This window comes from Manis javanica, chromosome 1 (assembly GCF_040802235.1).
Source record: "Manis javanica isolate MJ-LG chromosome 1, MJ_LKY, whole genome shotgun sequence".
Taxonomy (NCBI): Eukaryota; Metazoa; Chordata; class Mammalia; order Pholidota; family Manidae; genus Manis; species Manis javanica.
The window spans coordinates 213555002-213571221 of NC_133156.1; the positions used below are offsets into that span (position 1 = coordinate 213555002).

The following is a 16220-nucleotide window of genomic DNA, read 5'->3' on the forward strand; positions in this document are numbered from 1 at the left end:
TCCCCCTGCTTTATTTTTCCTTCTCAGGATTGCTTTGGCTATTCGGGGTCTTTTGTCATTCCATATGAATTTTAGAACTATTTGCTCTAGTTTATTGAAGAATGCTGTAGGTATTTTGATAGGGATTGCATTGCATCTGTAGATTGCTTTAGGCAGGATGCCATTTTGACAATATTCTTCCTAGCCAAGAGCATGGGATGAATTTCCATTTGTTAGTGTCCTCTTTAATTTCTCTTAAGAGTGTCTTGTAGTTTTCAGGGTATAGGTCTTCACTTCCTTGGTTAGGTTTATTCCTAGGTATTTTATTCTTTTTGATGGAATTGTGAATGGAATTGTTTTCCTGATTTCTCTTTCTCCTAGTCCTAGTTCATCGTTAGTGTATAGGAATGCAACAGATTTCTGTGTATTAATTTTGTATCCTGCAACTTTGCTGAATTCAGATATTAGATCTAGTAGTTTTGGAGTGGATTCTTTAGGGTATTTTATGTACAATATCATGTCATCTGCAAACAGGGACAGTTTGACTTCTTCCTTGCCTATCTGGATGCCTTTTATTTCTCTGTGTTGTCTGATTGCTGTGGCTAGGACCTCCAGAACTATGTTGAATAAAAGTGGGGTGAGTGGGCATCCTTGTCTTGTTCCCGATCTTAAAGGAATAGCTTTCAGCTTCTTGCTGTTAAGTATAATGTTGGCTGTGGGTTTGTCGTATATGGCCTTTATTATGTTGAGGTACTTGCCCTCTATACCCATTTTGTTGAGAGTTTTTATCATGAATGGATGTTGAACTTTGTCAAATGCTTTTTCAGCATCTATGGAGATGATCATGTGGTTTTTGTCCTTCTTTTTGTTGATGTGGTGGATGATGTTCATGGATTTTTGAATGTTGTATCATCCTTCCATCGCTGGGATGAATCCCACTTGATCATGATGGTTGATCTTTTTGATGTACCACATGGTCTTTTGAGGGCAAGGATAGTATTGTGTCTTAATCATCAGTGTGGCCCCAGCATCTGGCAGAGTACCTGACACAGTGTGTCTTTAATAAGTACTTTTTGGTATGACTGAGAGAGGATATAGAACAGATGACACCATTGACATTTTAAACTAAACATCTGTGAACTGTCTTGAAAGTACCTCTTCCTAGAGTCATTGTGAGGATTAATAATTTAAATTTCCAATTTGACTTTTATCATGAAAGAGTGCTCAATGATCTCCCTGCCTCATCCCTCCCTCTCTTAACAGTGTTCATAAGTCAATTATTGCCCTTTGAGAATTTGGGGGATTCCTGTAGGCCTCAGTTCTTGCCCATTATGAATGTCAGAGACCTTTTGCCCCCAGGAGTTTGCAGTGTAGTAGGATTGTGGCCTAAAGGAGTATGTCTGCAGTGCTGAAGGAGGGCAAAGGAGGAAAGGATCTCCATTCACTTCCTGGGGAATATGAGTTGTGGTTTATCTGAAGGTAGCTTAAATTCAAATCATTTGTGTTGGTGCGCTTTTTAAAAATTTAGACAAATAGAAGGAAAAAAGGGAAAAGGAAATGCCTAAGTTTTTAAGGAGAACAATATATACTTTAAAATTTTAATGTATTAATTTTAAGCCCTACATTTATATATTTCTAAGCTTGTTTTAATTATTGCAGCATTTGCATTTTAATTATTGCAGCGTTAAGAATAATAGGAAGTAGGAAACATACTTTATACTGTTATCAGGTGCTTTTTATGGTATATTTTACTGTCTCTGGAGTCTGAGTACCTTTATGATTTGGTTTTTCTTTCCTGACTTTGCATCTTGCTGTTTTGCTTAGATCCTTCTGTTTTAAGAGGCCCTCTGCTAGGTCACACTGATGCCGTCTGGGGTTTGGCTTACAGTGCAGCCCATCAGCGCTTGTTGTCCTGTTCAGCAGATGGCACTCTTCGTTTATGGAACACAGCTGAGGTTGCTCCAGCCCTAAGTGTGTTTAGTGATAATCAAGGTACATGCTTTGTAAAATTTATTTTACTGAATCTTTTCTAAAATGTCTTATTCTAAAAACAAATAAATACATGATTCTATAAACTCCTATTTGATTTGAAGGGTTTTTTGAAGCAATGAAGGTATGTTTATGTTAATTTTCAATTTATGTGTAATTTTTCAAAGCATAGTATTTGAGGAAAGCACACATTAAAATTTTTTTTTGAATTGAGAGAGTAAGTTTTATATAGTAAAAAATAGATATTAAGGGTACATTTTAATCAGTTTGGCAAATGCTTGACTCTTGTACCTATCAAGATAGGGAACATTTCCTCCACCTTCCCAAAGTTCTTTGTGTCCTTCCTAGTCAGTCCCCTAACCCCATTCCCAACCAGAAGTACCCATTGTTTTCATTTCTCTTGGTATAGATTAGTTTTGCGTATTCTAATCTAAATCTTCAGATAAATAAAATCATACAGTGTGTACTCTTTATTTTTTTTTTAATGTTTTTGTGATTTATCCTTAGAGTAAGTATCAGTAATTTATTTATATTGTTTAATAATATTTCTTTAAACCACAATATATTTATTCATTTACCTCTTGATGAACATTTAGATTGTTTTTAATTTTTGGCTCTGAATGAAAAAAGCTAAGGTGAACATTCATGTTTTGTTTTTTTTATTATTATTTTGTTATCATTAATCTACAGTTACATGAGGAACATTATGTTTACTAGGCTCCCCCCTTCACAAAGTCCCCCCCACAAGCCCCATTACAGTCACTGTCCATCAGCGTAGTAAGATGCTGTAGAATCACTACTTGTCTTCTCTGTGTTGCACAGCCCTCCCCCTGCTCCCCCCCACACTATACATGCTAATCGTAAGGCTCCTTTCTTTTTCCCCACCCTTATCCCTCCCTTCCCGTGCATCCTCCCCAGTCCCTTTCCCTTTGGTAACTGTTAGTCCATTCTTGGGTTCTGTTTTGTTCCTTCAGTTTTTCTTTGTTCTTATACTCCACATATAAGTGAAATCATTTGGTACTTGTCTTTCTCCGGCTGGCTTATTTCACTGAGCATAATACCCTCTAGCTCCATCTATGTTGTTGCAAATGGTAGGAATTGTTTTCTTCTTATGGCTGAATAATATTCCATTGTGTATATTTACATGTTTTTATTATAGGTGGGTAAAGACCCTTAAGTAGAATTGGTGGGCTTTAGAAGTAAAATTATGTGTTTATCTTTATGTGAAATTGCTAAACTTTTTTCCAGAGAGTGATTGTGCCATGTTATACCATTGACAGCAGAATATGAGAATTCCAGTTGCTTTATTACTAACGTTTGGTGTTGTCAGTCTGTTTAATTTTAGCCATTCTGGTGGGTATGTAATGGTATTTCCCTGTGGTTTTAATTTGCATTTCTTTGGTGGCTAATTATTTTGAGCACTTAAAAAAATTTTTTATGCTTATAGACCATTAATTTATCTTCTTCTGTAATATACACATCTTTGAACTGTTAACTTGCTTTAATTAGATTTTGGCCCAAATGATAAAAATAAGATTAAATTCATATAAACATATTATTCTATTTTGTTTCATGTTTGTAAATAAAGTCTAGTTTTCATCAAGTTTTAGCCTGTTCTAGATAAATAAAAATAGCATCTTATTTTTGAGCTGTTTTAACTTGTGTATGGGGTTTGATGGGTTGTCTGCCCTTGATATTTGCATGACTCCAATCTGAAATTTTACTTTTTAAATTTCATATTTTTGGTAAGTTAGAACTCCTAATAAGAGATGGGCTTTTATAATGAATTCCCACAATGCCACTCTAAGCCCCAGATTGAGGTGGAAGCAACAAAACTTGTAGTCTGCACATGTTTCCCATTTATTTTCTAAATAAAGGCTTACATTCCATGAGTATGTTTGCTGAGTCACAGGTCAAAGATGTGCTGAGCAGGTAAGGTTAATAACATAGGCTAGGGCTAAAAGTAACCAATAATCTTTACCGATGTCCATGAGCTCATTCTTATTCTAATGTTGATCCTTTTGTACTTCTTAAAGAAATTGTGCCACTATTTGTTTTGCTGTGTTTTAAGCACATTGTCAGGTAGACTCTCTAATCACCATTCTCTTTGAATATGTCCTGACTCTTTTAGAATTGGGAATTCCTGCCTCTGTGGATTTAGTGAGCAGTGATCCGAGCCACATGGTAGCATCATTCAGCAAAGGATATACAAGCATCTTTAACATGGAAACACAACAACGTATTCTCACTTTAGAATCCAACCTGGATACGAGTATGTATACCAGTTTTAAGCAGTGTGTTTGGATCAATTTTTTAAACTTCATCAAAATTTTAACTACCAGAGTCAGCTATGAAAAATACTTGTTGTTATATCGTGTTCTGCCTTCTAAATCACAGAACAGTTACTTAGAAAGATATAAATGATTTAAAATTGATTTTAAGACTTTGGGTTATGTTTATACATATTTATGTCAAACAGCCATACTGTTTGAAATAGCATTTGAATTACTCCAGAGAGGAGTCAAGTTACATTGTATACCAAATGATTAGTTTTCAATTCTGTTTGAAGAAAGTAATATTCATTGTAAATATAAAATAAAATCTACCTTTCATCTCATAATTTCATATTTTTGATCAATTTCATATTAATAGTATAATTTGACACAGTCAGTACTGATTAGAATATAGATCAAGTTGTGCCTCTCAGACACCCAAATCTGAAGATTCTTATTGAATACTGAAAGTCAGGAAATGAATAATTCCTCAGATTGACAAAATGATATTACAGTCTTTTGGTTTTTGACTTTTTTAACCATGCTTTCTGTCTTTAGGCTTAATCTAGACATCACAGTTTAGGTTGCAGGTGATAAAGAAAACTCTTTACCCATATACTGCCGTTTTAATCTGAGAAGTAGCTTTAAATGTTATTGCCATGGTGTGTGTGCACCCTCGCAAGTGCCTAAATGTGTATATGTGTGTGTGTGTGTGTGTCTCTTTCTCCTGCTTCTCTTTTTCTCTTACAAATTTCCTTTATTCTATTTTGGCTTTCTGCCTTTTCTCTTCCCAATTTGTCATCCTTTGTTTTCTTCTAGTGTCCAGTGAGAATTGTTTGGGGAAATAGACATGAATAGAGCTTTGAACAATTTGGATATAAAAGAGAGCCAGAAAAAATCAAAATTGAGATTATGGAACAAAAAAAGAATCTTTTTGCCAAGAAATACAGGTTTTAGATGCTCAGTAAATTTACTATCATATTTTAATACATGACCTAAAGGTTCCGTAGTAAAATAAAAACCAATATGACATTAAGAAGGATGTGAACATTTTTGGAATGACTTTCAGAGATTGTGGTCAATTCTTTGAATTTCCTAAGTGGTAAATGTTGATTTTTTTTAAGCAGCTGCCACAAATTAAGGAGACAACTCTGGTGGATGAAATGGAGTAACTGAATGAGGCAGTCCCATTTTTTCCCCCCAAGATGTGTGACTATTAAGCCACATGATATTTGCCTGATACTGGAAACATTTTCTGAAGAAGCCTGCCAGGAATATTTTCAACAAAGGCAGCCTTATGGGAACAAGTGATAATTATTTTATTTTATTTTGAGTTAATAATAATATGTCCTTACATTTCCTAATTTATTAGTTTGATTACTTTAGAGTTGTATCAAGCAAACTTTAATTAGTCTTCTATTCCTTTCTACTGTTAACTACCCTTAGCAATTTATGTTTGACTGTGTTGTTCTATTCTAGAATTCAGCAGGTTTTTTTAAAAACCAAAGTTCAAACCAAACATATTTCAATGTAAAAGTGAATTTCATATAGCGTTTAAAGAGATGAACAATGATGTTAGAATCAGTTACCTTTCTTCTCATTGAGGTCAGTGGAGATTATCTGAGGAAAAAGTATTTCCAGTTCTTAAGATGTCGTGTTTCTAGGGATCACATGAATCCAATAGAGTATACTAATATAACAGTTGTTTTTAGCTATATTTCCTATTACGTGAATGTAAATTTATAATACCTATTCCAAGGTGAAAAAAAAGTAAACTCTTTATTATGAAATAATTTAAAATTTGCAGAAAAGTTTCAAAAGTAGTACAAGAATTCCTGGCTTTCCTTCACTCAGATTCACCAGTTTTTAACATTTTGTTGTCACATCTGTCACATTTGCTTTATTACTCTTTAATATGTATATAATTTAAATTTCTGAGCATTTAAGAGACATTGTACCTCTATACCCCTAAATTCTTTAGCATCTAGTTCCTAAGAACAAGGATATTCTCTGACATAGCACATTACATTGTCAAAATCAGGAAATTTAACATTGACACAGTTCTGTTGTCTGAGTTGCTATCTATATTCAAATTTGCCATTTGTCCCAATAATGTATTTATAAGGACATCCCTTCCTTTCCTTGGACTGCGATGTAATGATTTTTTTAAAACTTTGATGCACCTTAATTTAGCATTATCTTTATGCAGATTTTTTTCCATTATTTCTTATAAAATGTGTCTTAACAAAACTCTCCAATTAAACTTAAGTTTTTAATTATGGATTTCCTTTCAATAACAGGGTTTCAGTAACTCATGATTAGGTACAAATTTCTGCAGTTGTCTGATTTACATGAGTCGGTTGGGATAGTGGTAGAAATTAGAGTAGGAACTGACTTTGTCTCAGGATTTTGATGGGGGGGCAGGTCACAGCTTTTTCTGGATCTTGGTTCACGTGCTGTGATATGGGCCTAATGACATGTAGTCTGCCTTTCTCATCATGCATATAATTGAAATCTCTTTGAAAACTCTTAATAGTGCACAAAAAATATTAGGATGCTGACTATTTTAAGTTTCCCAACATGGTAGACTGTCAAATGATAACCATTTCTATTGTGATAAGAAAGAGATAAAAGAGTTAAGAAGCTCTCTTTGTCATGTTTATCTTTAGATGGTAACCATGTGATAAAGAGCTCTGTATCTAGAATGAGCTGAGATTTGAATTTGGGAATTACCTACGTATAATGATGGAACTTTATTAAAGTAACAAATATCACAGAACATTGGAGAATGAGAAATGTCAGGGGCTCTAGGCTAAGCCCTAGGTGGCATCCATAGATAGAGGGTGTCAGAAAAGAAAATTCAAATTCATGGGTACCTCTAGATTTGTCAGTGTAGTTATCGCTCAGCAACTCTCACTTCCTAACATTGAAATTATGAACATAGTTTCAGAATAAATGAACTAAAGACAAATTAGAGTCACATTGTTTACTTTTCAATCCATTAAGTAGTATTCAGTTCTCTTGTGTGTGAAGAAATAGTAGCTTTGACTAATTTAAATTACTGTACTTTCTTCTTTTTAGCAGCCAACTCTTCCTGCCAAATAAATAGAGTCATCAGTCATCCTACTCTTCCCATCAGTATCACTGCTCATGAAGACAGGCACATCAAGTTCTATGATAACAATACAGGTAAGAATTTACTAAAAATTGATGACTAGAGCAAAAATATCCCCACTATAAGTAGGCTAATTTTGGTGTCTGTCAGTGGCTTTATAGTCATGGAGTAGCCACTGAAATACAGATACTCTCCCAGCTCCGTTTCTATTCATTCCATTCAGATCTGCTAAGAATTAGGCTTCCTGATAGCAGGTAGAATAATCTTGTTTTATTTAGTAGTAAGTAGATGCCATATTTTGCCCTTACAGCCAGGGTTATCACTAGGAACACAATGAAAAATCCATTCAAATACCAATACAAATGATTTCTTGCTGTGAAAATACTGAGGAAAAGTAGAAACATGTCAGAAGTAGAGGCATATGGTTATTATGTTTTGTTTAATTATTGTCCAATTTTTGAATAGCCTTGGTGTTGCAGATGGAAAACCCCTGAGTCACTTGGTTTATTTGTTTTTCCATAGGTTATTCTTTTCTGTATTATACTATTTGCTTCTGATTGATTTGAATTGGGGTCCCAGTTTTTATTGGATTATATTTACTAGTCTAAAGGAAATTCATGGAGACCTGTGTTGGGAGAAAATCAGTATTAGCAGTCATGTTTACCTGATAATCTGCTATTGCTTTCTAAGTATGTTGAATTTTGCTGAGTTAGCTGCAAATGATGAGTTATTTAATATTTTAAAACCCTTTTTTAATATTGTTTCAACCAGTGCTGTAGCCAGGTTTTCTCTCTGTTCCTTTATGTCAGTCTTTTCTTCTGTTCCCACAACCCATATGTAATTGCCTATAGCTGAAGGATGCAAAGTAGATGATTAATAATGTCTGAGTTCTCATTAATGAACATGGTTTAAAGGGCTATTTGTGTATAAATTATTGAATGCCATATTATGATTTGAAAGACAAAAATATAATTTGAAATTTAAACTTGTCTCATTACCATGGCTAGAGTGGGGAGGGAGATATGTGTTACTATGGCTGTGATGGAAAAAGCTATTGATGCAGTAAATACACAGATAGGGGTGTCTGTAGAAATCAGTGTAATGTGGTAGCTGACTTATATTCAGGATGAGGAAAACTACTAATAAAGAGGAACAATCTCTTTTCCAAAGGCAAACTGATCCACTCAATGGTAGCCCACCTAGAAGCTGTTACAAGTTTAGCAGTTGATCCTAATGGCCTGTACTTGATGTCTGGCAGTAAGTACATCAACTATGGATTATTTATTTATCCTTACCATTTTCATGATAATGTAATATTTACTTTAAATTTCTTTTCTTTTGATAATAGGTCATGACTGTTCGATACGTTTATGGAACCTAGAAAGTAAGACTTGTATCCAAGAGTTCACGGCTCATCGGAAAAAGTTTGAAGAATCAATTCATGATGTAGCTTTCCACCCATCCAAATGCTATATAGCCAGTGCTGGGGCTGATGCACTGGCTAAAGTCTTCGTATGACACAATGCATTGCCTTCACCTTCTAGCTCTTTATAAATAATCAACTGCACAAAAGAGATACAGAAGACCAGGGCAAGAATCAACCTGTCCTGCCCTTTTGTTCTGCCGAAGGAGCACAGAGAACATTTGTTGAAGTATAGTTTTGCAATTCGTGTACTGTTTTCTAAAACTAAGGTTTGATCAGGTTGCTGCAAGCTCAGCGGAATCTGTGAGCCTGAAAATCTTTCAAAATTTCCCCCAAATAGAATCTTTTATTTCTGAGTTGGTTCTAATTCGCTAGGCAGGCCTGAGCGAACTTAGGTTTAGCTTGTTCCTATTGAGTAAATAGGGCACACTAAAAGGGATAATTAAAAAACTTGATGACTGGGAATGAGTAGAGGAAGAATGGAGATCTAGACCTAATTATCCCCTGAGATACCTTGTTAAACACATTAGGTAGTCAAAACATTAATCTTTACCATATCTGCTGTACTAACCCCTATGTGCATAATGACCATGCAGTGTTAAAATGAGTTTTTAAATTTAGTTCTCCTTTCAACTATTTACAGAAAGAACCCAACAAAGAGATTTACTTATTAAAGGAAAAAAAGAAATGCAATAATATGTTAAATATATTACTATTCAGAAATACTAAACAAATATTTAGTTTGTGAGTAGATTTCTATATTGTGTTATATTTCTGAAAATAGATTAGGTATCATTCTAAAGTTTAGCTGTCAAAAACACTCACCATTATGAACAATAGTTGATAGAGTCTGCTTTTACTAAAGGATTTAACTTATTCAGGTTTAAAATTATGTTTAAAGGCCAACAGGGCAAATCTTTAAAATAATTTCTGTTAATTTAAAGTTCACTTTATTCATGTGATATTTATAGCACCAGAGTGATTATTTCATGTTTATGAAGTCTTACCTTTCAGTGGTTGAAAAGATGGAAGATATTTCCAAGTACTCATTTATCAAAACCCACATAACCTGCTTCAGATGATCTCTGCTCTTTCTCCTTCGTCTCTCATATTCAAATTGTCTGACTCCTACCAAAAATAATTCATAATTACTATGTTTTACCAGTCCCTTTAAAGAGTTTGGTTAACCTCAGGCAGCTGCTTTTGCAGAAGTACTAAGTAAAGCAAACATTTTGTACCCCTGAAATTCTCCATTAATATCTCCAAGAAGAACCTCTTGGAAATCTGGATAGAAGAGTTCAGTTTAGAACATTGGCTACAGAGTTCTCTCTTTCCCTCTCCCTACCCACTCCTCCTCCATTGTTTAATTTCACAGCATGTTTTAATGGGCAGTGAATCAATATTATTTCTGGAGAAAACCATATTTTAAAAGACTGAGTAGGTTTTCATGAGCTCACTTTGCCTGTGAACTACACGTGGTCAGCTCTTGGGATTCCCAGGACCTACTCCCTAGACCTGCTAGACAGAACTCATTCCTACAACTGTCTTGCCTGTCCTTATATTCTCGTTTGCCCAAAATGTCAAAGACCAATCTAAAAATTAGAAATAAATTACTAATGCCCAACTTTTCAGTAAAATGTATATAGAATAGGCTTTCAGATAAAAAAAATCCATTTCCATAAGTATGTTAACTTGTTAATGTAATTCCTACATTCCTATCCCCACATATTCCATTGTCGTAACAGGGCAGTTCTGTTGATATGTATGTATTTTCCTTGAAAAAGTATTCTGGTGGTGATGTGGATCATAAATGACAATTTAAAAAATTTCCACTTGTCTGCCTCTAGAATTCTGCAATATACAGGCAAATTTTCTTCAAAGTTAAAGACCTGTGCTATATTTGCCTAATTGATAACCAGACATGCACTAACATTTTGATATGCTACCTTGTCATTTCATTGGAACTTTGGTTAACGGTGGGCTCAAAGGACTCCTTTGTAATCATCAAGTGAATTGACTTGTACATGACCTACCCAGTGAATGTTTATATTCCTGTGTAGGTAGAGAATTTGTGGACTCCTCCTTTGGTTCTTAGAGTAAAGAATTGTTGTTGCGAACCTAACACTTGTAAAAGGATACTGGAAAATTCTGGTTAGGTACCCTTACTTGGCATATTTTTGATGGATGACCACAAAACTATTGTTGTACCAGTTACTGCTTTAATTACCTTCCAAGGTCTTCAGTGCCTGCTTTACTTATGTATTCTCAAAACCAAGACATTTTCTTCACCTGCATTTTATGCCTCATGGTTGAGATAGAGATGTATAGACTGTAGTGCAAATGGTGAACTGTTGAAAGTTCTATAGAAAGCCAGTGCTGTACTGTTGGACACTGAACACAGATAGCAAGATTATTCTCCACTAACACTGTATGATCTCCGCCTACAAATGAGCCAAAGCTGTCTTCCAAGCAAATAGAAGCATATCCATGTGTCTGATTTTTCCCTCAGTCTATCAAAAATTCAGTGAACATTCATAAAATGAACAAATACAAGATTCAGTCATTAAAATGCTTTCATAGTGCTTGATTTGTAAATATTTTGGATGAAATATATTGGAATAGTGTGAAAATCAGCAGGAGATATGAGTCCTGCCTTATTTTCATATGCTGTGTGAATATCCCTGGGAGCTTGCAGCACCTTCTCAAAACTCAGCTGTCGTATGGAGCTCATTTGCTACTTGAACCATAGACAGATATTTAACATAAGTGATATAAGGACCTTCAGTATTTTTCTATTGAACAAGTTTAGCAATTTTTGCCGTTAAACAGGTAATTAGTTATGCAAAGTATTTAGCTTTTATAATCATTTTAGTTATGACTAAAAGGGGAAATTATGCTGCATCACTGATAATGAACTTTGTGAGAAATTTTTTGTTTATCTGACTTTCATTCCTTCAGTATTCTTGCTATAAATTTCTTTTGGAGATAATGATGATTTATTTGAAAATGTCTAAAATGTATGTATATTTTATAAATATATATTATATATATTGTATAAATATATATAATATATATACATATATATATATATATATATAAACCATAGGTGCATTTTACTGTTTTGTATGTTCAATTTTGGAGGTAGTGTACACAGCAGGTAATGATGAGTATGGTGAGTGTTGTACTGTTTGCTTTTGCAGTATAATATATAGTTCAAATGTTTAAATTACTGTATATATGATATTCATTATAGGCTAGCATGCTTGTTTTAAAGACTGTCATTCTAGTTTATTAAAATCTGAATGTAAGAAAACCTGGCTATTCAAATGTGAATTGAAAAATACTCCATTCTAAGTACTGAACTATTTCACTGAACATTCAGGATTTTTAACAAAACAGATATCATCAAGAAAGGCAATAGCTAGAGAATGAGAGGTGCCTTTAAAAAAAAAAAATGCAGCCTTATAGTGAAGATGAGGATTTGAATTTGTGGTGGGGAGTTGTGAGAGTAAGTGAGTGAGTGAGTCAGTGAGTGTGTGTGTGTGTGTGTGTGTGTGTGTGTGTGTGTTTGCATGTTTGCCAATCTGTGAGGGTCCTGATTTGTGACCATCAAGGTCTTTTTAATGTATCTGCTCAACTTCTAGGATTTCAGGGGGCATAGCATGCTCTGTCTTCTTGCTCTTCTGAGCAGCACATATACTTTCCAAGAATTCTGAATGTGAATTCCTAGAAATTTTAGTAGAGAATAACTGTTCTTTCAATATAGTCAAGTTCAGGTAAAACGAAAAATTACTGGTTCGCCAAAATTATGGAATGTCATTCATGTTGGCTAATAAGTAATCTTTAAAGGCCACTTTTTTTAGTACTTCATGTATTTCCCCTTTACATAAGACATGTCATGAAATTCTTATGTGAAGATTCAACTAGTAAAAATTATTTTTAAACACCTGAACTCATTAAAATTCCACCTAAGAATAGTATTTAAATGGCATCTGTCATATCTACCTCTGTCATTGCTGCCATTTTAAGTGAAGTAAATCTCTGTGACATCTGAAATAATGATTGGATGCAATTTAAAAATCTGTGTTGGTGCTTTTCTTAGGCTTTGTCATTTAAGTTATATTGAACTAAGATGTCACAAATCAGATTGAAAGACAGAATTAATTTTAGTTTTCTTTTTAAAGAACTGCTTAACAGTTATCATCAATGTTGATAGTGAGCAGAGAGAACTTAGTCTCTGGGTAGTGTATGTCTGATGTTTTCAATCAAGAACCAAATTGTTACTGAATTTACTTGGAAAAAGAGCTCCAAGTCTGATTTCTTCAGCTTACTTTATTCTTTGAAAGCTATTCAAGGCTATTAAGTATATAATCATTAATTTTATTTACTCAAAAGATGCCTCCATTACTGTTACTTGTCTAGTTTATATAATTGGAGTACTTTAAGTGTTTGACACTGGGATTCAGGTTGTACAGATGTAGAAGCTGAGGGAAATTATATGTACAGTCTTGTGAAATGTATCAATTCCTAAAGTTAATTTTAGGGGACTATCCAGAAAACTAACATATCTGTGTTTAAAAAAAGGACAGGTCATTGGTAAATGATTTGAATTATTTTTACTTTTGCCACTGAAAGCTTTTTAATTATATTCATCATCCAGCTGGATCTCCATGTCAGTGTAAAGGACACCAAGTTGACAAAGTATGTAACAGACTACATTTGTTCTGCTTTTTTAATCTCAAAAAAGCAAATTTAGGCCAAAAGAGATCTGTAGATCCCCCCCAGTATTCCTGAAGTGGTGCTTAGGGGTCAGAATTTTATGGATCTTTGCTAGTCAAGCCATCAATTTGATTTAACTGGGACCACATGTTTGTCATCCTTATGATGCAAGTTAGAAAGTTCATTTCAATTTAGATTAATTTTAATGTCTGCCTGGGTTTTTTTCAGGCTGTGAACCAGTGAGTGCCTTGTTAATGCAGAATGATTCTTCCCTGGTTGTGTATGAGCCCCCTTCTGGAAATGCCTCAGAGAATGGTGTTTTAGTTGGCCTGTAGAGATCTGCTACATTTAGTATTAGCAGCTATCAGAAACTCTTCAGTCTCCCACATACGTCCCTCCCTACTTTTCGTCTCATTGTTTGGCTGAAGTTTGCCTCTTGTGAAAACAAATACAACCCCCCTTGACATACTTTTTTCCAGTCCAGATTAAGAGGTATTCCCTATACCCATCCCAGCTTTATGATTCTCATACCTGTTTTTAGGAGGAACCACTTCTTTGTAGTCCTGAAATCTGCGGGTTATTTTATGTCTTCTCAACTTCAGTTTACTAGAGCTGACCTCAGGGCATCGTCAGTTCAGCTTCCTGAATAACTCCTTTTCTTTATACCCACGTATCACCCTAATTGGTGAGCCCTGGATCAGATTGATCTTCAGGTATTCTAAAATTTAGTTATAATATCAATTAATGTAAATCCAAATGCTAATTTTTGTGGTGCAAGAAATTTCTTTTGTAAATTCAGGGTATGGATAAGCTAATTAAGATATTCTTTTTTGGTGGCTCTAAGTGTATTGATTTGTTTTTAAATAAAGTGTACAAATATAGATACTTTGCTATAGGTGTCTCATGAATTAAAATATTTGTAAGAGTTGGAATATGGTGGATTTGCAGTTAAAATACTTTAATACAACCTAATTTTGTTCGTTGGCAGGGGGGTGGGAGGTGTTAGTGTTGGAGGGGTACAGAGAAATAAAATGACGTTAGACAAGGTAGATGTAGTGAATCAATCTTAATTATTGATTGTGAGGAAGTAAAGTTTATCATCATAGAGAGTTTGGACCTTTTGAAAGTCAATAAAATTAAAAACCCCATCAGATTGGATCAATGATACTTTCAGGGACAGGTGTATATTTTTTCAAATGTTCAGTTAACATAATTTTTAAAAAGTTATACATATACACACATACATGTATGAATTTAATGTGTTTTTATTTTTTCTTTGGCTACTTAACAGACCAGCATAAGATTTCCCCTTCTTCAAATCAACATTAATTTTTTCAAGGGCTTCACCTGCTCAGAACTCAGTCTCTTCTGATCTAGAGCCATAGTACCATATGGAATCTAAAAATTACCTCTGTTGGTGTCCTTGAAACTATCTACTGTTCTTTGATGTTTTGTGTGCTGCTAGGAATGAGTGCTATATTCTTTGGTATATACACATTTTTTAGTAGTGTCAGAAATGTCACTTTTGTCCCTTTCAATGAGAACTGAGACATTTGCAGGCGTTATTTTAGAGTAATGTAGCTCAGAAGGTCAAGAGGACTTTGAACGTTTTTCATCGGATTATGGACCATCTAGGGCCAGCCTAGGTTCAGAGTGGTATTCTGAACTGCACTGGGTTTCCCAAGACCACCACTGAGGTTTTGAGGGGTCTCAGAGTTGTCCTGGCACTTAAGTTAGTCCCCAGGAACACCTGGGAGTCTGGCAGCACCCCCCTTTTTTTTTACCCCAAACATCATAACCATGAACCATCTCCCACTTGTTAGTCCTCAGTTACACCTGTTGCTCACAGTGATCAGGACTCTCCAGCTCTCTGGGGAAGCACTGACACGCAGCTCCAAAATTGGAATCCGTAGTTTTTTGAACACTGATTTTTAGCTTTGGGTATTTCATATGCTTTCAAAACCAAACAACAATTCAAAACCACCAAACAGTAGATGACTCATTTTAAGTTTCACTTAGATCTGGAAAAACCCTAAGCCCTTTCTTATTCTTAGTTGTTAGACTACAATTAATGGTCAGACTTGAAGAAGGATCTGACTTTGAACAAAATCCTGCAATACCCTGCTAAAAGGAAGGGCCTATTTCATAGAAAATTCTCTTGTCCTTGGTGATTTAGCCATTCACCTTACATTAAGACTGGTCCAGATGCTAACTCTGCATTGACTTTTCCTGAGTGCCTCTTTAAAGAGATAATTAATCCAGCGATGCAAAGGAGAATCCACAGTAAAACATCTGTTATATAGCTCTTAGAGTACTGGAGTCAGTATTAATTCATGTGCCAAAGTTTTTCATGCCCTAATAAGATCCAGTGTATGTACCAGGTTCCCAATCTATATAACCTTAAACCAAAGGTTATTTTTGAATTACTTATATAATAGCATCATCAAATTAAGAGTAATGGTAGGGAAGCCCATCATCCACAAATGAGAGTTCTAAAATTGAAAAACTTTGATTGAAAAAAAAACCTGCATGAGAAGCAAAATTTCACGTTAAGCGTGAGTTGTAAAAATAAGCTTGGTGATTTATGTTAAGATGTGTTGAAATGTTAGAGTATACTGATAGCCTACTATTCTTTCTTAATAGAAGTAGGATGAAGGCATTAATTTTTCACAAGATTAACTTACTTAGAGCAAAGAAATTTAATCAAAAACACTTTGCTTTG

The 16220-nt window shown here is 34.5% G+C and overlaps 1 protein-coding gene across 2 annotated transcripts in view; it reads left to right on the forward strand.

Moving 5' to 3' along the window:
- STRN (striatin) overlaps positions 1 to 14381 on the forward strand; it is a 110325-nt gene extending 95944 nt beyond the window's left edge. For both annotated transcript variants that reach the window (XM_073214353.1, XM_017670165.3), the window contains 5 exons: positions 1804 to 1971; positions 4100 to 4240; positions 7323 to 7430; positions 8527 to 8613; positions 8705 to 14381. In XM_073214353.1, the coding sequence (XP_073070454.1) occupies positions 1804 to 1971; positions 4100 to 4240; positions 7323 to 7430; positions 8527 to 8613; positions 8705 to 8874 (674 nt within the window). In that variant the 3' untranslated portion in view covers positions 8875 to 14381. The remainder of the gene's footprint in view (positions 1 to 1803; positions 1972 to 4099; positions 4241 to 7322; positions 7431 to 8526; positions 8614 to 8704) is intronic.
- Positions 14382 to 16220: the final 1839 nt, after the last annotated feature.